This window comes from Centroberyx gerrardi, chromosome 8 (genome assembly GCF_048128805.1).
Source record: "Centroberyx gerrardi isolate f3 chromosome 8, fCenGer3.hap1.cur.20231027, whole genome shotgun sequence".
NCBI classification, from domain to species: Eukaryota; Metazoa; Chordata; class Actinopteri; order Beryciformes; family Berycidae; genus Centroberyx; species Centroberyx gerrardi.
Genome location: NC_136004.1, coordinates 28672520 through 28697781, shown reverse-complemented (window position 1 = coordinate 28697781; position 25262 = coordinate 28672520). Strand labels below are relative to the sequence as shown.

General features: G+C 41.1%; 1 protein-coding gene and 1 long non-coding RNA gene across 3 annotated transcripts; both read left to right on the top strand.

The window, feature by feature from the left end:
• The first annotated feature begins 559 nt into the window (after nucleotides 1–559).
• sec14l8 (SEC14-like lipid binding 8) lies at nucleotides 560–20834 on the top strand. Of its 2 annotated transcripts, none has more exons than XM_078285066.1 (12): nucleotides 560–578; nucleotides 2685–2760; nucleotides 8915–8958; nucleotides 10710–10772; nucleotides 10971–11159; nucleotides 12092–12187; nucleotides 12322–12382; nucleotides 12651–12734; nucleotides 13503–13609; nucleotides 18171–18310; nucleotides 19298–19467; nucleotides 20217–20834. In XM_078285066.1, exons 1-12 carry the CDS (start codon nucleotides 561–563, stop codon nucleotides 20363–20365), a joined length of 1197 nt encoding a protein of 398 aa, XP_078141192.1. In that variant the 5' UTR covers nucleotide 560; the 3' UTR covers nucleotides 20366–20834. The 2 variants fall into 2 exon arrangements, with proteins under 2 accessions (XP_078141192.1, XP_071773890.1); XM_071917789.2 differs by lacking the exon at nucleotides 560–578 and adding an exon at nucleotides 1485–1618.
• Nucleotides 20835–21073: 239 nt separating this feature from the next.
• LOC144539613 (uncharacterized) lies at nucleotides 21074–23427 on the top strand. Its single transcript, XR_013505049.1, has 2 exons — nucleotides 21074–22552; nucleotides 22616–23427. It is a non-coding gene; the product is annotated as an uncharacterized LOC144539613 (long non-coding RNA).
• Nucleotides 23428–25262: the final 1835 nt, after the last annotated feature.

The following is a 25262-nucleotide window of genomic DNA, read 5'->3' as shown; positions in this document are numbered from 1 at the left end:
CCTCCCAGATAGTGTGACCAGGTGAGCAGGTGTGGCTCATTAAGAAAAGGCATCCAGACAGGACAAAGGATTTCGAACCCAGGACAGCAGTTACATCCCAACAATTGGGATTGGGTTTGTTTTAATGTGATTTAGGGAAGATTTTTCCTTTTCTTCCTCTGAAGATAGACTTTGTAGTTGATCAGTAGCGAGGATTTGCATTGGCAAAGCGCTCCAGCACCTCGTCTCAGAGAAGTAAAGGGGCTGGTGTGGCTCTGCTGGGTCAGCAAGTTATGTTTTTATTTGCAAATGTGCATGGTTAACATCTATTTGCACACTTTTTATGCAACTTATGCGCATGATTTATATATGGTCAATACTTTATCATGAAACACACTTTTCCCTCCCAGGCTCTGTGTCAAGATGATGTTTGCAAGATTCAAGATGATGTTTGAGGTAAAGCAGAAGTCTCACTAGAATCCACATCCAGTGGGTTGTAGAGCTACAGCACAGCTGCCCACTGACCTGCCCAACGATGACTTGTTTTACAGATTTCCATCGGATATCAAGGAGAGGAAAAGATGGATTTGTTTGATAAGGTACTGTACCTATGACAAGTGTATCATGGGAAATTAAGTTCTACTACTCAGTCCCCACAATGTTCAAGACATCAAAAAAGTGGTATAGTTGTGGTTGCATACTGCATTGTATCCTGAAATCCCGTGACCAGATGGGAAGCCAGAACAGAGTAGCCTACATTGCAGAGTTTGCTTTTGTAATTTATGCTGTTACCTGACATCAAGGGTGGAAGGAACTAATTAGCCAACATTTCCTCACCTTACTGTAATTGAGTAGCTTTTTTGTGTCACTTTTTGGAGTATTTTTTTTTAAGTCAGTAATTTTACTTTTACTTAAGCACATTTTTACCTAAGTATTGTAGCCCTCTTCACTACATTTTCAATCACATCCATTACAAAACTACAAATTTTGCGGCTCCATCAGCAACAGAAACTGGATAATCGTAAATTGACAAATTATGGAGCGATTCACAGTGAGAAGAATAATGTGGCTTTACTTTGTTTGGGCACTTTAGTTTATAATTTCCAGATTTTCCAATGAAAAGAATCTAGTCTGAACTCTGACCTCTCTCCTTTTAGAATCACATGGGAAAGATCAAATCTAACATGTAAAGGATCAAATCTAACAACATTCTCTTTTCTAAAAAAAAGCAACTCAGAAAAAGAAATTTTAAATTAGCTACTTTTACTTCAGTAGATTTTCACACCAGAACTTCTACTTATGTAAAATATCAGCAAAGTAAACAGTAGGTTACTCTGTGCTTCATCCTCCTCTCAGATAACCCTCTTCTCATTTTGTCATATCTTTGGTGGAGCCAGCCGGCTGCACCGTCTCGATGGGCGGGGCGTGTGGTGTGTTTACATTTTTTTTTTTTTTTTTTTTTTTTTACTTAACATGACAGCCACAGCGCCACCGCACAGGCTGAGCATCACACACACGCAACACACACTCCCTCTCCACGCATGAAACCGAAGCGTTTGCAGGTATTTTCTCTGTGATCGCGGCCATGAGCGGCAGGGTTGGAGACCTCAGCCCCAAACAGGCTGAAGCGCTGGTGCAGGTAAGTTTGCTTATAGAATAAATAAATATAATAAACGTTTTCATAGCGCTGTTGACACGGGCTGATGTGATGCTTGAGGTGACACCACGGGATTTGCCTGCGTTGCCATATCTCTTTTCAAAGCATATTTATGTTTTTCTCGCGGGTCTCTGTGTGTGTGTGTGTGTGTGTGTAGTGAGCTGTCGACTCATACTGTAATAAATATTATTCCTATAATATTCCGACACGGACCTGCAATAGGGCTCAGTAGTGAGTTTGTATAGCAATATTATCGTGCTTTTTGGTATTTAAAAAAAATAAAAAATAAATCTCCTATGGTATCACTATAATATTCCTACAGTATATTGTAAATAGTTGTATGGTATTTTTTTTAAATCTCTTATGGTATCATTATAATATTCCTATAGGGACTTATAGTGTGTCTGTTGTTCTCAATAGTGAGTTTATAGTGATCTTATTGTACTTTATGGTATTCTTATAATCTGCTATGGCATCACTATAATTTTCCTATAGTATATCATAAATAGTTGTATTGTATTTTTCTTAATATCCTATGGTATCACTATAATATTCCTATAGTGTATTATAAATACTTGTAGTTTTATATTTGTATAGTATCCTAAAATGTATTATAGGACTGCTATAGTTCTTTTATTTTTTAATTTTTTAGGGGAATTCTATTAATATTATGAAAGACAAATATGGCAAAGTGAATGTTAGAGGCCACTAAGCTGAAACTTAAAATGTGTCCTGTGGGTTTGTCTTGGATTTTTTTGTACTGGTGCCAAAAAATGTTGACCTTTTTCAGCTTGTAGCATGTAAAATGATTAGTCATCAAGTCACACGCTGTAGCAGGGTTAGGTAACGGAACCTGATGATCTGAAATGAAGAGACATTAAACAGAGACAAAGTGTTTCTCAAGACTGTGTTTTTTTTTTTTTTTCAGGGTGAAGATTTCCCTTCAGCTCTGTTTTTAACGTGTTGAAATCCTCAGTGTTGCCTGTATGCAAATCTTGACGGTCAAATCTCTCAAAACTCTTTCCTCTCTGTCTTCCTTTCTTGAAAGTTTCGAGAGAGGATACAAGACATTCTTCCTCAACTTCCTGCCCAGCATGACCACTTCCTGCTACGGTGGCTCAGAGGTAAGGATGAGAACCGACCAGGCACCTGCTGACCTGAACTAAAGCAACAATTCACTATATAACCCCCTGTCTTTCCTGTGAATCAGTAATAACCTGCATGGTTCTTATTGGCATGCATTCACACAGAAAAGTCCAAACTGTTGGTGTCTCCGTGCTTCTGCAGTAAGGAGAAGCTGCAGTGGTTTGTAAGCCGCTGTTACGTGAAAGGACGTGATGAAACATTTGTAAACACTGTGAAAGATGCGGTGGGATTGGGAAAGAGAATGACTCTACTTGAGAAAACGCTTTTAAATCTGAACACGACGCTCAAACCGTGACGAATCATCAAGGCAGCTGTTAGACTGTAATCAAGTTCTGTAGTTGAGACTGTAGTTGAGTAGCTTTTTTGTGTACTTGTACTTTTTTGAGTATATTTAAAGTTTTTTTTTATTTTACTTATGTACATTTTTGCTGAAGTACAGTACTTGGCTACATTTTAATTCACATCCATTACAGAGGACAGATTTTGTGTCTCTCTATAAGCATCAGAAACTGGACAATCATAAATTGACAAATTGTGGATCCGTTCACAGTGAGAAGAGAAATCTGGCTTTACTTTGTTTGTGCACTTTATTTTTTAATTTCCAATTTTTCCAATGAAAAGAATCTACCGGTAGTTTGAACGCTGTCCCCTCGTCCTTTTAGAATCACATGGAAAAAGATCACAACTAACAACGTTCTCTTTTCTAGAAAGTAACTCAGTAACTTTTACTGAGTACATTTTAAATTAGCTACTTTTTTATTTTTACTTAAGCAGATTTTTACCCTGGTACTTTTACTTCTACTTAAGTAAAATATCAGCAGAGTAACAGTCCTCCTGCTTGAGTCGGACATTCTAGTACTCTTCCACCACTGCTGGTTGCTCGGTCACGCCAAGACCGATAACTGGAAGTGATCGTATGTCCGGGTCTGTTTCAGACTGAATCTGACCGGTCCTCCGCCTCTGATTTCCCCCGGGGAGGGAGGTGGAGGTGCAGGTGGAGGTGCAGGTTACACACTCAGACTGGAGGAGGAAATGGGAAGCCGGTCTTGTTCGTGTCAAAGGCCTGGAGCAGAGGGCTGTAGCACTCTGTGTATCATCCTAATCTAGGGCTAATCGCATTAAAGCTGGACAGCGACGGACGACAGCCCTTCTGTCAGTCCGAACCGCGCTGCATGTTCCTTCACTTCGTCTTAATCTTTCGTAGCCGGGCAGAAATCGTTTACAACATGGGTTCCAGCTCTTGAGAACACTGAAGCGCAGGGAATTGAGTCCTAATTAGTGGCAGCGAGGGCAGCCTGCTGCACTGTACGTCTCGGTGTGTGTGTTGTTCTGGTAATTAGGCCTTATTGAGTCACGAAGCGCCTCTTTCCCTCTGGTGGGTCGGGGTTAATGCTCCCAGCCCGGACAATGGCGGCCTGTTTGGGGCGCTGTATGCTCTGAATGATTCAAGTTATTTCACCGTGAATGTGTAGGCTATTCCTGTGTGGGTTTCATGTTTCACTGAAGCTGCGGGAAGAGAGAGGAACGGTCGGCCTGCCCATCTTATTGATTTAAACCAAATAACCCCAAGATGGCTCACGGTCAGCAGTCATAATCAACCGCACATATAGCTGACCCTGACCTCTGACCTCATGGGGATCGATAAAGAATCACACAAGTAGTATTGCGCTGAAATAAAAAAATTCTTAGTAGAAAGAATCCCGCACACTGTTCTTGCAGCTTATTACCATTTAATACTTTTACTGACGTTTTGGTCTCACTAGACCGTCTTCAGAGTTTCGTTTTTTTTTACTCTGAGAAAATTCAAATGCAATTCACCCATTTTTTTTTTTTTTTTTTGGTCTCCATCTTTGTTGCTCAGCCTCATTGCTGTGGTGTTTCTGCACTGCTCTTCCCAGAGATCACCTGTCAATCAAACGGTGTGGGCGGGACTGACGTCTTTTTCCTTTGGATTTTCTGTCGATGCAGTTTGAGTTTCTCTTTTCTTTGTCTGTTCAGCCATGGTGGCTATCGCTGCTCATGCTAACTACCCAGTTCTTCTTCTACTGTTTATTCCAAACAAGCCAGAAACGTAAAACACATCTCTTCCTGTGCGGCAGAGGAAAGAGCTACCAGACACCGGGAGTTAAGAACGGCAAACGTAAAAGCTTTCGTGAACTGGGAATAGATCGAATGAATCACTCTCGTGTTATATCAACCGTCGATAGAGAGCAGCAAAACAGAAATGTATTAAAATGTCCAGAGCTCAAGGGGAACCAGCTCTGCCTGTTTTGAGTTTACTGTTCTCTAAATGATCAAATTGATTTGCTTCTCACTGCGGCTGCATTTCCCTGTGAGGATTTCATGTTTCACAGGCTGTTGGAGAGAGGAGAGAGGGATTTGTATCTCAGGCAAGTGACGACGCCTGTATGAATGACAGGTAGATAGATGGGCCTCAAAAGTCAATGAAATTGTGAATATGAAAATTTATAGGAACTGTGTTAACTTTAACACTCCAGCTTCAATAGGCCCTTTTCACATCGTCATGGTAACAGCTTCTGCATTGAGAAACAGATGCATTACAACTCCCTGTGGTCAGCTCTGGCCTTCAATAAATCGCTCCACAACCTTCCCAAAATCAACACTGATGAAATACAAAGACTATTTTTGTTGACACCTGGATCTAGGAAGTTTCCTCTTCGCAAAAATAAAGTTGCCACAGGAAGTTGTAATGCACTGGTTTCTCAACGTGGAAGGTGTTACCGTGACGACGTGAAAAGGGCCTATAATAAGAGAGGCAGTTCCCATCCAATGTGGCAGATGAGGGATGTACTAGAGGCCAACAACCTTCCTCTTCCTCTAGATTTAGTTGCTGAGAGGAACCAACGAAGCAAACTGTGTGTGTGCCAATTCCCAGATGACTCAGACTGCAGATAAATTTATCTTTAAAGAACTTTGACTTAACGGATTATAGTTATATGGTGGCAATTCAATCTGTGATTGTCTTTTCGTTGGCGTGTCACTTGTACTGGACTGCGTTAAGAGAAAGTGTCCTGACCTACATTGTGCAAGATTGTATCAGAGTTCAGTGAGATAGACCTTTTATACGATGCCTAACCCTGACGTCCGTTTTCGGTTTTGAGTCTGTTCTCTAGACACTTCTCTGACGTCTCGGTCTATTTTTACTCTGACTTGTCTTGGCTACTATTGGATATTGTCTCAGCTTTTTCCTTCCTATCTAAAAAACATAAAAACATAGTTTTATTGATGTTTGGTTTGTATTCTCCGCAGCTCTACAAATTATTTAAGGGATTTTACCTGGACAAACCCACCCACGTCCGTGAACTTCTGTGTGTTGATTAGCGACTTCCTATGCTTTGATTAATTGGATGTCGAGGGTATAATACAGAGCGGATTTGCAGATAGATCTACATCTCTGTTGATCCTTAAGAAACTCCATAATCATTAGTTTTGCATTTGGAAATAATTTTTAAATTTTTATTGGCTATTTTGGTCTTGCTCTTGAATAGGACTCGATTTGCTCTGGTCTTGGTTGCACCAGTTAAACTTAAGTTCAAACATAGGCTAGTTTGAACGTAAAGTCTCATTAAGTCCGAGTTTATGTGTTTATGTGTAAAATTTTAACGGTTGCACCAACTGAAATAGTTCCAATGTAGACTGAAGTTACAACTTAAAACTTACACCTACCTCCTACTGCAACTAAACAAAGACACAGCTTTAGTGTCAAACTAACTAGTTTCAATGTAATGGTTAGTGTAGACTTTACGAACTAGAGTGTATGATCAGCTGGTGCAACAGGCTGCTGGTCATTATCTCAATTGAGAGTCCTGTTCTACATTTAAACATTTGTTGCCATTCATCACTTAACAGTTAGACTTGGTGGACTTGCTCCATTCTTTTTGGTTCTCCCTGCTGCTGCAATAAAGCAACATGCCAAATATTTATCCATGCATAAAGAGCTATGCTGCAAACTTCCCCATGAGTAAACACCAGGAGCAGAACTGAAGCAGGTGGAGGATTGGCGACGAGGGCTTCAGTTCAATAAAACCAACAAATTAACAGAATAGCCACTGGCCTTTTGGCTTTTTTCCCAGCTCTTAGTCCTTTGAGAGTTAACTCAAACTAATATGATGCAAATAGCGCTAATACAAATGTTTCATTGATTAACGGTCAAATGTTTGAAGAAGGACTGTTTATTTATTCTAAACTGTCTTTTTTTCAGTCTTGCCCTGAGGCAGGGCATCTTGCCCGAAACATCCATGAGTAAATAAAAGAACAAACAAGTGCTGACCTGGGTTTCTCTTTTATCTTGTTTAAAATTAACAATCTCAAGATCAAATTCTGGCACAGCCTAACATGGTAAATACTACAAGGCAACAGTAAAGATGTCGTTCCACAAATGATGCAGGCGCTCCTTGGGCCAGTTAGTAACACGATGCATCGTCTCTTCAAGTTTAATCAAAATTCAAACCGGTGGTGTAACAGTTTTGGCCTTTCAAAGTTCGACATTTGGACCTTTAACTATCTTGCCCTTATCAGGCCATCCAGTGTGATGTTTTTACACACCAGAACACGGAGCCAAAATGGACCATCCCTCAGTTCAAAACTGGACCAGCGGGGTCTGAGATATCATGTTTGAGTTTAAAATTTGGACTATTCCCACTACACCAGTCAGAGTAATTTAGTAAGGATAGCTGGATATGTGTATGCAAGATGCATCATTCCTCCCAGGTTTAGTCAAAATCAGACGAAACCTTAGTCCCGCATCGCATGGGGGACTAAAATACAACAGAGGAAACGTAGGCTGTGTGATTGTAGCTCACAAACAGCGCAGAGAGGACCAGGGGCTTAACAAGTGTTTTGATGTTTGTCAGTCAGTGTGAGTTGGATAGGAAACAAGTGGCTAAGCCAGGGACTGAGTGAGCGGCTGGGGCCATGGCAGCAGAAACAGTGGATTTGGTGCAGCATGGTGAGTGCAGGATGGTCGTAAATAGACCTGCATCAGTTAAGGTGAGGCGATATTGGAGCGCAACAGTTATTAGTGTCCCAGCACAACATGACTCAGTCTACTGACAGAACCTGCTTTGCCCTTTCAACTGGGATACTTTCAATCTGAGGAGATAAAAATGGAGCATTAAGTGTAATTCACTGCCAGAGTTGTGTGCAGGTCTCAGTTCCCGGCAGCAGCGCAGGTTGTTGGTCTGTTGTTGCCTCCGTCAGTGCTGCTGTCAGCTGCCGAGCTAATCACCTTAGATAGAGTATTAGATGCTGTGTGTCCACTCTATTCTGGGTCAGTCGTGCTGTCAGGCAGAACATCTGATCATTTAAGACCTTGGCAACCCCATCACTACTTTACTGACGGAATGATTGACTTGTTTTAGAGTTGTAATGGAGTTTGTGGATGGGCTGTGGTTATGCCAGCTAGTCTTGTCCATCTTATTGGTTTTCAAATAGCCCTAGGAGGCCTAGTGTTAGCAGGTACACCTGTAATCAAGATTATTATGTGGTCAAGCTCTTTGTAAACAAACCCTAGGGTTGTTTACATTTGTGAAGGACATACCATATCTTACTGGTCTCGTACCGTTTTTCTTTTGTCCATCGATTTTGTAACGTATAATTACCTAATAAAAGCAAGTTAAAAATGAGAAATTGGAAACGGTAAAATCAAGAGATAAAAGTAAGAAGGAAAAACGATATTAAAGGAAAGGGACAGTAAAATAAAAGTAGTAAAGTATCTGCTCTATGAGACTGTTCCATAGCGATTAAAAAATGTTGGAGACAGTTGGGTAGATCAGTCGAAATTAAAGTCCTTTGCTAGAGGGGAATGTGTCTGGCACCAGCAGCGCCAAAGATGTTTTCTCCACTGGGTTTTTATTTATTTTTATCTGGTGTTAGCGGTTTTTGGTCAGTCATGTTTCTACCATTAGTGATGGGCTGGGAGGGGGACAAGGACAGTGATTGTCTCTAAAAAGAGTAAAGGCAGTGTGTTGTAATACCATGCTGTGTTTTTAACTCTGATGTTGGCAAAAAACACATTTTAATATTAAACATCAGTTATGGAGAATGGATTTCTGTGTATTACTCAACACTTTCCTCCGCTTTTCTCACTCTTTTTCACTTCATCTTTTTCAGCCAGAAACTTCAACATCCAGAAGTCTGAGGCCATGCTGCGAAAGGTGACTCTCCACACTCTCTGTTGTCCAGGATGGGACATTTCTAAAGCTGCTGTATTGTAGCCTACACCTGCATGTGGGAAATGCCACAAAGTCCATGCAAATTGTTTATTGCACCCTCTTCCACATTAGACAATGGACTTTTGAAAGCAGGGGCACAGCCACAATGCCGGCTCTTTCACCGGCTGATTTGTGTTGCATAAAAGTGCTGCTTGTGAAAGTATAATTACTCCAGCACATACATCAACTCAGGCATGGTTGTAGATGAGAGATTAGATGAGATTAAACTTTTATGACCCCTGTGAGGAAACTGGGGTTTTACAGCATCAGAGGATAAGATATAGATAGGAATAAGAGGAATAGTGTGTAGAATCACAGCAGGTAGAATTACAGCAACCATACATGAAGAGGGCTTTCAGGAGATGTAACACACTCTCTGGCAGCCATATTGGAGGTCCTCAGCTCTTGGGCATCAGCTTTGATTGCATTTCTAAATGTACAACCAACTGAATAAATACAGATAAAGATACAGTATGTTCATGGATGGCAGATGGCAGTACATATATACAGTGTGTGTATATATACAGAAATGTGCCCCAACATGCCAATATGCATTATAGGCTATTCACATTATCAGATTTACAGATGGAGGTAGCATACTGTATGTGAAGAAATATGTGCAGGATGTGCAATGTTAGCTATTACCTTGTAAAATGTATAGATGGAGGCAACATGCCTACAGAAAAAAGTCCTGACATGCAAAATGTGCAGTGTTTAGTATTTACAGATGGAAGCGGCGTACATACGGAGATAAGTACAGAAAATATGTACTGGCTTATATCCAAAAAATATATATGTACAGGTCATGTGCATGTTTATTGGTCATGTGCACACATAGGGGCCATGGATGTAGACAGAATTGGTAAGCAGGGCAGATGGAAGTAGTATAATATACTGAAATATGGTAACATGTGTGCAGAGATATCAGAAGAGTCTGACAACAATCATGATGGCTAAAAACTCAGTAAGAGTCAGTAGTTCCTTACATTTAAAATCTTTTCTGCAAGATGATGATGAAACTCTTACTCTTTACAAACTTCAGGGACAGTCACCAGAAATTACTCTCAAAATATATAAAAATATACTCTGCACAGTTCTGAGTACTATAAAAATATAATTAGTGGAGGAGCTTTTACCAGGAATACCAGTGACTGGGTGAGGAACAGATGTCCGCCCACTAATAATCGCAGTGACAGTGTAGAATAATGACATGAGGGCCTTACAGTTTGTCGCAGCACATTATCGTTAACAATATTTAACATGTGCAGACACTGAGCTGATGCTTCATATTTGGCAAATTCTGATTGTAGCTAATTGTTTCTGAAATGTCTGCCATGTCAAACAAACAATTTTATATATGAAATCGATCTATGAACATAAATGGGATATGTGTGGAACATTTCTTTCCCCTTTGTGTGTGTGTATTATGTGTGTGCATGTGTGTGTACAACTGTGTACCATTGATCCCCTTCCTGCTGATGGGGCGGGTTTTACTTTCACCATGTGTCTAAAACCTCATAAGCCACTTAAATCGGCTGCATGGGCTGATCTGCCATTGTACACGCAAACTCTATGTTCAAAGAAAGATAAAAACAAAAAACACATTCTACTGTATGTCTGTGTGCTCCTCAAACTCATTAACCCTATGACAAACACTTTTACTGATGTTAACAAGCACCCGTCTTTTCTTCCAGCATTTGGAGTTCAGGAAACAGATGAAAGTAGACACAATAACGACAGAATGGCGTCCGCCAGAGGTAAAACTCTCTAAACTTTGGTTACCAATAGGTTCAGTGCACTTAAGGTCGCTCTCAAATAACCCTCATTACCTTTTGGCCGGATTTCTATTTAACGGTCAGCATCATGAATATTCTTAGCAAATAGCCTCAGTCCACAGCTAATCCTGATTACACCCGCAGTTGTTTGACATTTTAAGCGTCCGCTGCTGTTTCCAGGTGATAGAGAAGTATCTGTCGGGAGGGATGTGCGGCCACGACCGCGAGGGCAGTCCCATCTGGTACGATGTCGTCGGACCAATGGATCCCAAAGGCCTCTTCCTGTCCGCCGCCAAGCAAGACTTCATCAAGTCCAAGATCCGAGACTGTGAGATTCTGCAGAAGGAGTGCAGCCTCCAGTCCCAGAGGGTAAGAGGAGAGGGCTGGTGTGTTGTGGCTCATATTAAGGTGGATACTTAATGTGATGGCCAACTGTGATATCATGTATACATTTTTAATATTTGAGGCCAAGTTTCCAGAAGCTTTAAAGCTGCAATAAGCGATTCTTCTGACCACTAGAGGGCGACAGAACCGCAACACATTTCGTAAATAACACACAGCAAAGCCACTGCACTACGGAGGCCTACGAAGGACAAATGGAAGGATGAATGCTAACAGCTAATCTAAACTTGCCTGCTGAGAAGTCTCACCGGTTACCAGTCTCACTTTGACAGATCTTTCTCCCGCTGAAGGTCACATGTCCCACAATGACAAGTGAAGAGGCAGGTAGCAAGTTTACTAATTTAACACGTTTACCCGCTCGTTTCACCGATTCCACCATTACGAGATTTTTTTTTTTCAGGCATGGAAGGGGGTGAGGGCCGCTGTGTGGATATTGGTTTATATCATTATGTCTCAATGAAATCTCCACATAGCACACATTAGCTTCAGGATTGGTTATAAGGTCTGATATCGCTTATTGCAGGTTTAAGATCTGGAGAACGGGTTCTGAGTGCCAGCAAGCCCAATAAAAGTCTTGTCTTTATTCACAGAGTTCCACTTTAATGGAGGATGATCAGTGGTTAGAGTGAATTTTTTTTTTTGTGATTTGACAATTGATCACTCAATTTTTTCAATCTCAAAATTTCATCACGCTTATTTTCAATTCACATTTTCATCACATCTGTTTTTAGCATTTAATTTTTGTTACTTCCACCCCTCATAATCAGCCACGCCCACCACACACATCCCCAATGAAATTGTATAGATTACAGTAATGATTTATGCCTTATCATCTCTCTCTCTCTGTCTCTCTGTCTCTCAATTTTTTCCCTCTGCCCGTCACTCTTTTTTTCCTCTAGCTGGGGAGGAACGTGGAGGCAATCACCATGATCTATGATGTCGAAGGTCTGGGTCTGAAACACTTGTGGAAACCTGCTATTGAGACATTTGGAGAGGTATACACACACACACACACACACACACACACACACACACACACACACACACACACACACACACACACACACACACAAGTAAGACTTGAAGTAAGTTGGTCAGCGCCTCCAAATGTGTTCCTCTGCATCAACAGCTCCTCCAGATGTTTGAAGACAACTACCCAGAGGCGCTGAAAAGACTGTTTGTCATTAAAGGTAAGTTTTCCATTTCTCCATCACTAGCTATGAAGACGGAGCAGATAATCCTCGATGCGGGCAAATTAAAGGAATGATAAGATGAGGTCAGATGAGGAGCGGAATTCATTGATTTTTCCTGGCTTTTTGTTTTGATCACTGCTGTTATCCTGTTCTCATCCTGATCTTAAAGGGGCAGTTTTGCTTGAAACTGTGACAATGCTAGCTCTTTAATGTTTTCTGCATCTGTCGGTTGAAGTCTGTTAACACCCTCCTCTTCTCCCTGCAGCCCCTAAACTCTTCCCTGTGGCCTACAACCTTGTCAAGCACTTCCTGTGTGAGAATACGCGGCAAAAGATCTTCATCCTGGGGGGTGAGCGAGCCCATCCTGTTTTACCCTCATTTAATTGTCAGGGAGGCTGATTCGCCCTCTTCTAGTTCTTGAAGAGGCGACATGTATCGTTTTAACATCAGTGAAACACATTAAGTTTGAGACGTTCGTATAAATACCATAAACAAACGAGACCATCGCCAAGAGGGCTGGTACCCTCTAACAGCCTCTTTACTGCATTTTACATCATGTGTCAATTTCATGGGAGATCTGCTGGATCGCTTTACGGCACAAAGGGAGACGCTGTGTGGCATAAAACAGGAAGAGGGCGCTGTTCTCCCGATTTCTGGAAAGGGTGGAAAGAGTGAAAGGCTGATGGGGAAAAATGGCATCCAGCATCTTTAATCTCTTCTGTAAAGCCATAATCCTAAAAAACAAAAACAAAAACACTAGCACAAACGGAAAAAATGCAGAATTTGTGAGGTAAAATGACATTATCAACTCATAAAATGACATTAGAAAGAAAGATAAAATAGGTAAGTAAGGATAATAATAAAACATATAAATAAATAAATAATAATAAAAATAATAACACCTGTTACACCTACATACAGATGATTTAGCAAAAAGCCACAGAACATGAATGTTTTGTGCCTACTTTTAAAAGAGGCGACAGTGGGAGTCGCATCTCAGGGCATCTGGAAGTTTATTCCAGTAACTGGGAGTGTAATTACTAAAAGCAAATGAATAACCTCTATCTCTCTCTCTTTTATCTCTCTCACCTTCATCGTTTGATCCGTGGTTGTACAGACAACTGGCAGGAGATGTTACTGAAGTACATCGACCCAGAGGAGCTGCCTGCTATGTACGGGGGCAAACTGACCGATCCTGACGGAGACCCCCGCTGTCGGACCTGGGTGAGTCAGTCCGCGTTACGATTAGCAGGCCACCCTGCGCACCTATGGGTGGGGATTCTCCCGCTGTTACTAAGGTGGGCCGATGAATCGGAAGAAACGAGTATCCGTTACAGATGCTGCTTTTTTTACTGTAATCATTTTTAGATATTATCAATATTGGAGAACAGTGGCTCAAAGATTGGCAAGTTCATGAGGTTACATTCCCTTAGCGTTATTATAAGTGACCTAACTTGTTTATGAATTAGGCAAGCTACTGCAAACGGGCCTATTATAAGTAGTTCAACTGAAATGATCCTTAATCCTATACATTATAATAGCTGTTTGAATATGAGTGAAGCTTATTTAAAAATCTAGTCGCAGGCTTACTATGTGGTTGTCAAGCTCATCTGCATAATCATTTGCCTTCTTGCAGTGCCTTGCAGCATTGTCATTATCATAATCGTTGGCTGTCATCAAACCTTTGAATATTTTTTAAGCACAGGAGAAATCACGTAGACAAGCCATGGCTGCACTAAAATAATGCAAGAGACAAGGAAAGGCGATGATTGTAGGCCTATACCTCACTTTCCTCTTTCAATATTCATCCATTTTTGTCTGATCGGATTCATGAACATTAAACTCCGCCCCATTTGTAAGACCTCTGTTTAAATTTTGACAGCTAACATGCTGATCTCACCTCGGGCTTTTCCACTCTGGCTGGGGTCACTGAAGCATCTCCCCACTTGGCACTTGCTTGTATTTTTACTGGCTTTCCTTGAGTGAAAGTGGTTTCCTCAGATCAAAGGACTGAAATGAACACCTGTCCACCGTGTTCATGTTTTTTTTTCAAAGGGTCTGGGGCAAATTTTCTGATCACAAACATTATCAGACACAAGTAGCGCCAGTCGGTGTAACGGATACAAGTCAAACTCCAATCACAGCATGATCGGCCCACCTGTAGCAGTCAAAATAACCGATAGACCCGCAACCCATTGCTGAAATAAGCAGGCTGGCTGCGGAGTGGCTTACGCGTTTCATCGACTCTACATGTTGGTGTGAGCATGGCTTGTGACTCCTGCCTTGACGCCAGTGTTGGTAGTTTTTATTCTAGTGGTTTGCGTAGTGCGACTCCAGATCTGCTGTAGTTAGAAGACGGTAGCTTTGCTTCGCTGAGGGACGTCCCGGTGGCTCGGCTGGCTGACATCACACCACGCACCTCAGATACAGTATTGTGCGTTTAAATTTGGCCAACTTTGTTATTTGTCAATCCCCATCTCACTAGTTTTTCCTGTCGCTCCCAAATGTTTGTTGTCTGAGACAGAAATTATAGAAAATTTAGAAGAATGTGATGTTACATCCAGGCTGCAGAAGTGTCTGAAGTAAACACACTGACATGAGAGTTTGTCACCCATTTTGGAGTTTTCTAAAACACCGGATCCCAAAATGTTAGAGCTGTTAATATTGGCTGTGTCAAGGATCCTATTACGCATGAATGAGCCAATTTTATCACAGCAGCTCAATGACAATTCAAGCACCAGTCTGGACTTGGCTGCCCATTGCAGGCTAATCAATACATTTGACTTTGAATTGCAATGACATTGCGGTGGAGAGATTTTTGCTGTTATGGCATTCATTGACCAGATTTCTGGATTTGATCAACTCCTTCAAATGGATTGGCTGAAGCCCAGTAGATTTACTCCACATGGACGGCTATTTCTTTGGAATTAGAGGTTTGGAAAAGAGCAATGTTTGGATTTGCATGAGACAAATCTTCAGAAATATAATGCTAAAAACATTCAAGTGAGAACTTAGACTTCGTCCCCAATGCAGCCCTGCCTTGCAGCGTAGGAATATGGCCCGGGCACGAGATACACCATCAAACCGCTGGCTGTTTCTTCAGCCATCGGATGCTCATAGACACTTTTAGTACCCAGCAGCTGGCTGCCTTGACTGCAGACAACAGCAGCTTGAGTAGTCGCTCGCTAATCGATCATTTTCTAGACGAGAAAACTGACCCCACATTTGTCACTGTCTCTATAGATAAATAATTGGTCCGAAGACAGCTGAGGAAGAGAAGGAGAGAATTTCGTTTCCTTTTTTTGGAGCGGCCCGCATTCAAGATTCAAGGAATGAGACGCTCAGCCTCAAATCGTTATTCTTTTTTTTTTTTGGTTTTTCGACTCTTCTGTTTTTTTTTATCGCATGGATAGAGGGAGCTAGCTGTTTGTTCTCGTCCTTGTCATCGTACTGTATTGTTTTTGTAGTTTTTAGGTATTGATGTGTGAATATAATTTGATCTTCTTACTGAACTGAAGATGTTGCTACTCGTGTGATACCGGTCGCTGACATGCCTCCAGGGTCTTGTGTAGTTCTGTTCCAACGTGAAGCACAAGGCAGGGGGACTTTCATCTCACCATGCCGTCTCGTGATAAGAGATGGATGAAGTTGGTGAATGACTGTTAAAAGGAAAGGTTTAGGATTTTTGGAAGCCTAGTAATCCTTCGAGGAGTTCGAAAAAAAAAAAAGATGCTTGTTTCTTTCTTTCTTTCATGCTGCTAGTGCATTTGTTTCTAAGAATCTGGCACCATTTCAGGGCCCAATGTTTGCACTTGCAGACATTTTTGACATTTGAAATTTTATAAATAAAACTCTGCTTTCAAGTAGACTTGTGAAGAAAGACTTGATCCAGGCTTTGATAGAGATTTCTTCCCACTTCCAGTCAGCGTAGTTCCCTTGGAATTTGTATTTTCTGTATGTATTTTTCTACATCTTATATGTGAGGTAGCTCTCCCACTTTCCTCCTTGGGGTTAAGTTTCCGGTCCTGCAGCCATGACAACTTCATTTAAAAATGTTTCGCTATGATGAAGTGCATAGAAGCTGTTTTCCTTTCTTAGTACTGCCTTTCTTCCAGCACCTTTCCTGAGTCTTTGCGTGTGTGCGGCAGTTTTCCTCTAATGGTTCAATTAAGTTTGAAAGGTTTCTTTGAAAGGACTTTGTTTGTAATTTTGACAGAAATGGTTTCATTCCACCTTGACCTCTCTTACCTTTGCTGACAAACGCCTACAGGAGGCCGGTGCCAATTTCTCAGAAACTAAAACATGGGTGTCAAAACCTTTTAAGCATCGCTAAGAAGCAGGGGTGGGTAGTAACGCATTACAAGTAACGCACATGAGTAAAAAAGTCGTTTTTTTTAAGGAATGAGTACTTTTAGTTATGTTTTTTTAAACTGTACTTCTACTCTTTGCTCGAGTATATTTTTGAGCCAGTAATCTACTTTTTACTTCACTACATTTGCCATTTATACCTTTGTTACAACTAGTCTGCTTTAAATGTGGGGATTGAGTGTAGGGGGGGAGAGCGCGCAAGGAGCATCTCTACTGCAGATGCTGCCTGGAAGAAAAATAAGCACCACCTGTCTTTTGACCACGATGCGATGATGACGGAGCAAAACCCAGAACAAGAGGCGGCTTCCAACAAACGGGCATCCCCAAATGAAAAATGTGAATGGAAAGAAGTTTTCATTCTCTAGTTGATTGACTGAGGTCTTGGTACAGGGAGTAATACTACAGAACAGAAAATCTGAGTTTTAATTAATTGTATTGTATTCTGTATCTACTGCATTTTGGGGCTGTAATAGGTTTGGTTACTTTGATAATGTCTGTAAATACTAGAGTTAAACAGACTTATATTCTGTTTTATAAAGGGCTAAGAAAGTTATATCAACAAGTGCTGTTTTTTCATTATTTTGCACTGGCCCGCACACCCTAAAAAATATTAAAATGGAAAGTAACTTGTACTTTGAGTAATTTATTAGCCAGGTACTTTTTTACTTTTACTTGAGTAGGTTTCTCAAATGGTAATTTACACTTTTACTTGAGTCATTTTTTTATGGGAGTAATTGTACTTTTACTGAAGTATAGATTTTCAGTACTCTACCCACCACTGCTAAGAAATAACTTGGTTAGAGATCAGACAGACAGGCTTCTAAAACTCCTGAACTTTCCCTTTAAGTACGTAAGGTTGTGTAACTCTAAGAGGGGTCAAGAAAGGTACAAGGCACATGAAAGGTCACATAGGAAGAGTTTTTTTTGTTACACCAGCTATTATGGTGGTGTGTGTGTTCGAGCTTTGTCTGCTATCTGTGATGTAAATATTCTGATTGATCGCCCACTGGAGTGAACTGAAACTCTGCACTCCTTATGACCGCCTCCCATTCTCCTGATTTCATATTCAGACACTCACTGCCCCCTGCTGGTTCCAGTGCTGTTAAGGATTTCACAAAACTTGATTGATTTGGTTTGAAGTGAATAAATAGAAAAGTGGAAAAGAGCAAACACTCTGTGCTTTCGTTTGTACGGCAAAGCCTTGAATGTTTAAAGAGGCTAATTTTGTGCAAACGAAGAAAGTAGAAACATTTATAGATAGATGATTCCTCAAAGACGCAGTAAGTCACGCTTTCACTTTATCCTCATTTCTCTTCCCCCTCAAACTATTCCAACATTTCATATATACATTTCCCACATTAACTGTTTAACGCCCATATTCTAACTCTCTGCATGTGCGTATGTGTCCCTGTTCCAGATCAACCATGTAGGCCCGGTTCCCACCTCCTACTATGTGCGGGACCATGTGAAGGTGGACTATGAGCAGTGCCTGACAGTCAGTCGAGGTTCCTCCCAGCAGCTGGAGTATGAGATCCTCTTCCCCGGCTGCGTCCTCAGGTCAGCTGGATGTCAAGACCGCCTTAGTCGAGTCCCAGTCAGTCCCAAGACCAAGTCCGGTCAAGTTCGAGATGAGACCGGGTCCAAAAGTTTAACTTTATTTATCCATTTAGCAAATGAATCTGGTCCATAGTGCACAAACATACATACACAGTAACAATGAAACAACAATAACTTTGACAACAAGAAGCAAATTGACAAGCAGCAGTTCTAAGAAAACATTTTACAGGTCTAAAATAGTTCAGTATCAATTTAATATCTTAAAGAAAACTAAATATCTAGGACTTTTCAATGCAATATGGTTTTAATAGGATAAAAACTTGGTAAGAGCATCATGAGTTTGATTTCTATAATCAGTTTCAACTTCAATAAATTCAATCATTCCATACAAATTCAGAAAACAGAATTTAAATTCAGTCGTCTGCTGGAACAAATCTCATCACTTTCAATCTAAGTCATTTACACAAACACAAGATCTCAAGTCAAGACTTTAGAAACCTTTTCAAGTCATCAAAGTACAAGTCAGAGTCAAGTCCCAAGTCACCAGAACCCAAGTCAAGTCAAGTCTCAAGTCTTCTCTTCATGCATCAAGTTAAGTCTCAAGCTATTAAAATTGTGACTCGAGTCTGACTCAAGTCCAAGTCATGTGACTCAGGTCCACCTCTGGTTGGTAACAGTAAAAGTATTTGCACAGTACAAAACTTATGAGATTGTAAAATAAAATTCAGTACTGACTGTTGAAGACATTAATGGCAGCAGGAACAAATGACTGCTTGAACCTGGTTGTTTTTAATTTTGCGCTGCAGTATTCTGCCTCGCTGACTCATTTTAATCTTCTTCAACTCTTGTGCAGGACACTGAATATTTCCCATTGTTTCTATTTTTCCTTTTTATTTCCTTTTTTTCTTTTTTTATAAATTAAGTCCATAAAAAATCAGAAAAAGCAGGATTTGATTTATTTAATATGTCCTTTTCATCCATTCATAGGTGGCAGTTTGCCAGCGAGGGGGCAGACATTGGCTTTGGGGTGTTTCTGAAGGCTAAGAAGGGCGAACGGCAGAAGGCGGGTCAGATGCAGGAGGTGGTGCTCAGCCAGCGCTACAACGCCCACCTAGTGCCTGAGGACGGCTCACTGACCTGCGAACGCCCAGGAGTCTGTGAGTAGGCTGTGCAGTAACACTTGAAGGGAAGGTTCAGCGATTTTATAAGCCTACCCTATCAATCACTAATCGAGCCCCCTGTCAGAATCTGCCAAAAGTTTTTACATTAGAGCTTGTGTGTCTGTGAAATCGGCAGCCACCTCCCATTATCATTTGTTAGCAATGCTCAAGCCAATGGGATATGACACCACACCTCTTAAAATCACTTGTAAGCCATTCCATATACTGCCATAGCTGTAGTAATAGTAGGAATACGTAATAGAACATGCTCAAAGCACTTGAAAGAGATTTTGAAAGCAATGGTTTCATACCCCATTGACTTGCACTAGCATTGCTAACAAATGCTAACAGGAGACTGGTGCTGATTTCTCAGAGACAAAAACTGATGTAAAAATGTTTCAGTTTTATAATAGTGGACCTTCCCTTTAACATGAAAAGGTGCTCATAAGGCATAACATATAATAAATGCTTTATAATCACATTGTGAGTGCATGATAATCATTGTAATCCAAGCATGATACAATAAACTCAATGTGCAAAAACTTTATGGGGTTGAATACTTTATGGCAACTGTAAAGGCACATTACATAATCTGTGACTTTTATTGATCCCTGTCTGTGACCAAGAAATTGCAACATCATCAGTGTCTGTATTTATTGGATGGAGTTTGGCTTGCTGTTGAGTGTCTTCACAGCGAGAACAGTATAAATATTGCTAACTGTTCTCCGTTCTGCGTGTCTCCCCAGACGTGCTGCGATTTGACAACACTTACAGCATCTTCCAGGCCAAGCAAGTCAGCTTTACTGTGGAGGTCCTGCTACCGGACCAGGTGCAGTCCCCGCAGCCCAATGGTGGGACTAGCCTCCAGTTAAATGAAGGCAGCAACGGCCAATAACGACCAATAAGAGGGCAGAATTTCCCACCTCACTGTTGTCAGGTAGACTGGACCAGCTCTGATTAGTCGCCACTAATAGGCCCTTTTCACAGACATGGCTGACAGGCTTCTGCAGGGTATAGATCGGTTTGCCAGCAATGTTAAAAAGCCAACTTTCTGTCGGCTTAAACTCTGTCTGTGATCACTCACTTTGTGTTTCCACATACATACAGAAACATAAAGATATGTCAATGACAACACCTGTATTGTGTTATAAGTCGGAGACGACAGAAAGTTGGCTTTTTAACATTGCTGCCAATGGTGAGAACTGACCTATACCCTGCTAAGAAGAAGCGGAAGTATGTCAGCCATGTTTGTGAAAAGGGTCTAAAAGCACAGCCTGAGACACTTGATGTGAACTGGAACTGCAGCCACGGAAATGACATGCTGCCAACACCTGTCCTCCAAGAAATAAAGAATCTGATCACTATCAAGATCTGAATGTTTGATGACCCTTTGATCTCTCTCTCTCTCTCTCTCTCTCTCTCTCTCTCTCTCTCTCTCTCTCTCTGTCTCTGTCTCTGTCTCTCTCTCTCTCTCTCTCTCTCTCTCTCTCTCTCTCTCTCTCTCTCTCTCTCTCTCTCTCATATATATCTCGTCTCAGCTATGAGTTTTTAAAGTGTGGATGACATCCCCATTGCATATTTATTTCTCTGAGATGAAATGAGATTGATTATCTGGTAAAAATGATCTGATAAAGCCTTAATTTCAAATTGTCAAAGAATAATCAGTGTTAAATACTGTTTATTTAAAATCATATGCGTTCATGTTTCAAAGAATATGCAGTATTACGTACTGTTCATGTTAATTGGAATTGTTAATGTCCTCTGACAATATGTTGTACTCACCAGACAATTATTGAATGTAGATTGTGGTTGATAGCCCAAATAGATAAGTAAATCACAATATTTTCATATCTAAATTGTAAGGATACTAACTCCAAGAAAACATTTATTTTTTGCAATGCTATTGATCCCCAAAAGAAAAATAGATCTTTTTGAGTGAAGGGAGCTGGTAGGGTTTCAGTATCTTAAAGGACAATTCCAGTGTGATTTGAGTTTTTGCTCATTAGGTTCATTTTCCATCCTTTAAATGTTAATTCTGACAGTTTTTATAGGCATGCACCGCATGTAATGATCGTTTTAAATTTGTTCTGCCAAACCTCTGGGGCTCATTCGCTCCCATGCAGTTCCAAACGGAATAGAAAACAACTCCGGAGACTTCTGATTCAGTCGGTAAAGGTAATCCATCACTGTGAATGAGAAGCTGACAATCGTGTTGTCCATTTGGTAAAGTTGCATCAGAACGGCAATATCAGGCTATAAACTTTTAAAAGAAGTTCCATTCACCATTTCATAGTAAAAGGAATAGTTCACCCAAAAATGAAAATTCAGTCATTATCTACTCACCCCCATGCCAGTAGAAAATCAGGTAAAGTGTCTTAGTCCATAAAACAGTCCCGGAGATCCCCTGAAGAAGTACAATGCAGCTTTCTCTGCAGTTGCCGGAGACCTGTCTTCAGACCATGCTTCAGACTTCAAAAAATAACAGAAAATAACCACAAAACGGCTCCATGCAGGTCTCCCAAGATACTCCAAGTCTCTTGAAGCCAGCAGATCCCAAATTGACTTGAAAAGACCGACATTTACACCATTATTTAGCTGAAATCGCCACACTAGCTGTAATTTCAAAATGCGTCACGTTTGCGCGCACCCCGGCCTCGATAGGTAAGACTAGCTCGAATTAGCAGAAACGAGACTTCTGGTTTAGCCGGTTTGTTTTATGGACTAACAAACTTTACCTGATTTTCTACTGGCATGGAGGTGAGTAGATAATGACAGAATTTTCATTTTTGGGTTAGCTATTCCTTTAATGTTCACATTTGGGAACACCAAGAGAGCCGAGACGAGACAGGAGGGGGCGTCTTAAGGCTGAAATATAGGTTTGTGTTCAAGCGGCGCCGTAGCTTGCTAGCGTAGCTTGTGTCTATGGCGGTGCAAGCATTTATAGTTCTGCGTTGGTGGTTCTGTGTGTAGATTGCTGAAACGCTAGATGACAGTGTCAAGTTTTTATTACTTTCGTGCTAACAAAGCGGATAAAAAGCAAGGCGGACCAATCACAGGTCTTGTGGTCTTGCCTATGGGTCTTGTGTCTTGCGTAGAGATGTGCACGTAAGTTACGGTGGCAGCCTCCGCTACACCAGCACCGCAGACAACTACGGCGACATTTTGACGTTGAACCATGAATTATCCTTTTCTTCCGCTTTCTGCTTGTAAACAAAGCCAGCTAAAGTTTCCAGGTCATTACGTGTCCAAATTGCGGCTTTTTTCTCTCTTTGAAACAATAGCTGACGTTCTCTTTGGATACATCAGGACCCGCCTTCTGTCAATCACAACCCATTCAAGCCAAAGCAAGACTGAGTTTACATAATTATAGTTTAAAGTTGGCGCCCTCTATTTCTCTGGGAGTACCTCTTAATATTTAGACAGTGTTTATTTCAAAGTAATTTACTTAAATAAAAAAAATAGCAAATATTTCATACTGTCTCACTCATACATATGCTCAACGGTGATGTGAAACAGTAACGGACTACAGGAGGTGAGCAAAAACTCCAATCATGCTGGAATTGTCATTTAAGGACATTAGGGCAGATATTTGGAATTGAACCAAGGCAGGACAGTTTCTCTAACCACTAGGCCACTCTAATCCCTTTGTTCAGCTGATCCTAATCTTAGTGAATTGAAGATGAAGCTCACCGGACTGAAGTACAAGTGAAAGCGCGCTGTCTCTTGCAGTAGGCAATCGTTGCATGGAGTTTTCTTACTGTTTTACTTGAAATTGAAACATGTTTCCACACAAGTCCTAGAGTGTGAAAGTGTGAAAACGAAACAGCCACCAGATGCTCTCAGGCTGAATATGCTTATCAGAAAAAGTTCTCAACAACAATCGGTGGAAGAATAACATTTATCTATTATATTATTATTGTTGAATTAATATATATTAAAATTCAAAGATATATTGAACATTTGTGTTTGTTCTTTTTTAATACAATGTTGTGTTACTGCATTGTGCCCAACAATGCCTCTAAGCTGTTCTGAAATCACTGTAAAGCACAGAATTCATAACTTTTTGCACTGGAAAATGACAGCGAACTTCATGACACACTTCCAGTGTCTGCAGTCGGTGAGTTAAAACAGCCTCGAACTCAGGCTCAGAGTGCTAATGAAGTGCCAGCATTGAATGATTCCGTAACCTTCCCAAAACTTGGTAAACCTGAACCAGTACCAAAGAAACCAACTGAACAGACTGAGTCTACTACCCACTGGTATACGCTGGGCGCAAAGCCCAAAAATAAACACACAGACAGCAGACTAATGCAAATAAGAGACTGCAGTCATCCCCGACACTACAGCTGGAAAATAGATTTGAACCACTATTGAATCTGTGTGAATCAGAAATGCCGACCACTATTGATCATTTGCACAAGGAAGAACAGGGACGGACTAAGGTGCGCACAGATAAAGGATTAAAGTCAAAGGCTTGGACGGACAAGAGGCCTGGCCCCCCTGTGGAGCAGACACCTGTACCGGACATCCTCATTGTTGGAGACGCCGCTATCAGAAACATAAGCAGTAAGATGATCAAAACATTGTTTTCCAAGTGCAGTGGTCTGTGACATCAGTGAAAAAATCCCCCAAGTACTGTCTGACCACCCAGAAATGAATCAAATCATTGTACATGTGGGGACAAATGATATTCGCAAAGAGCAGTCGACCCCTCAACCCCTTCCCCGCACCGTCCTAGCCAGCCCTCAGGCTCCACCACCCCCAAAGCCCCGCTCTTCAATTCTCCCCCCTCGTCCCCCTCGCCCATGCCCCCCCCTCTTCAACTCCCAGACGTCCTCCCCGTCCCTGCCCCCCTCGACCTTCATCCATCCTGGAGGCGCCAAGCGCACTGTGTCACACCAGCGTTGCTGATATCAGCTGATATATACCAGCTACACTGTAGCAAGGACCTTGGGGTCCTTGCTACAGTGTAGCTGGTACTCATGCTGCTGGATCACAACCACCACCAAGAGTTTTTTTTTTTTTTTAATACACTGAACAAAGTGGCCCCACTCAAGGTCAAAAAGAGGTTAGGTGGCAAAATATCACCATGGATAAATAACTCTGTCTGTGAGCTCAAGAGAACATGTAGAGCAGCAGAAAGGAAGTGGAGAAAATCTGGACTTGAGATCCATCATAGCATTTATTTTTAATTTTTTTTTATATTTTTTTTTATTGATTTTTAAATTTAAACACATACACACCTCTCAACATAAACAACAGAAAAACGTACAAAACAGAAAAATCCCACCCCAAACCAACAACAGACGCTGCAATATGTAAAAGCTAAATTGAAAGGAAAAACAAGTAAATATAAAAAAAAATAAGAATAATAAATATACATAAACTGTACAGGAATATGACAGGAAACAAGAAACAAGTAAATAGCACATACAAATGGAGCAATCAGCCATTGCCTTCCAGGGACAAACAAGTAGGTCAAAGTCTCTGTAGGAAAGAATGCAAAGGTTTCCAGAGTCTCCAGAATTCGTCTGATTTATGGTTGAGATCATGAGTCAATTTCTCCAGAGGGAGAAGGGCCGATATCTGTGATATCCACATGCCGACTGTAGGGACCTGGGGTGCGGACCAACGCAACAAGATACACTTTTTAGCCAAAAATAAAAGAATTATCAACAGAGATTTGGTGTCTGTATCAAAAAGATTGCCCGGGGTATAGTTTAACAGGTAAAAAGAAGAAGTCAGTGTAAACCGTTTACCGGTAACCTCCTGGATCATAGAATGGACCTCTT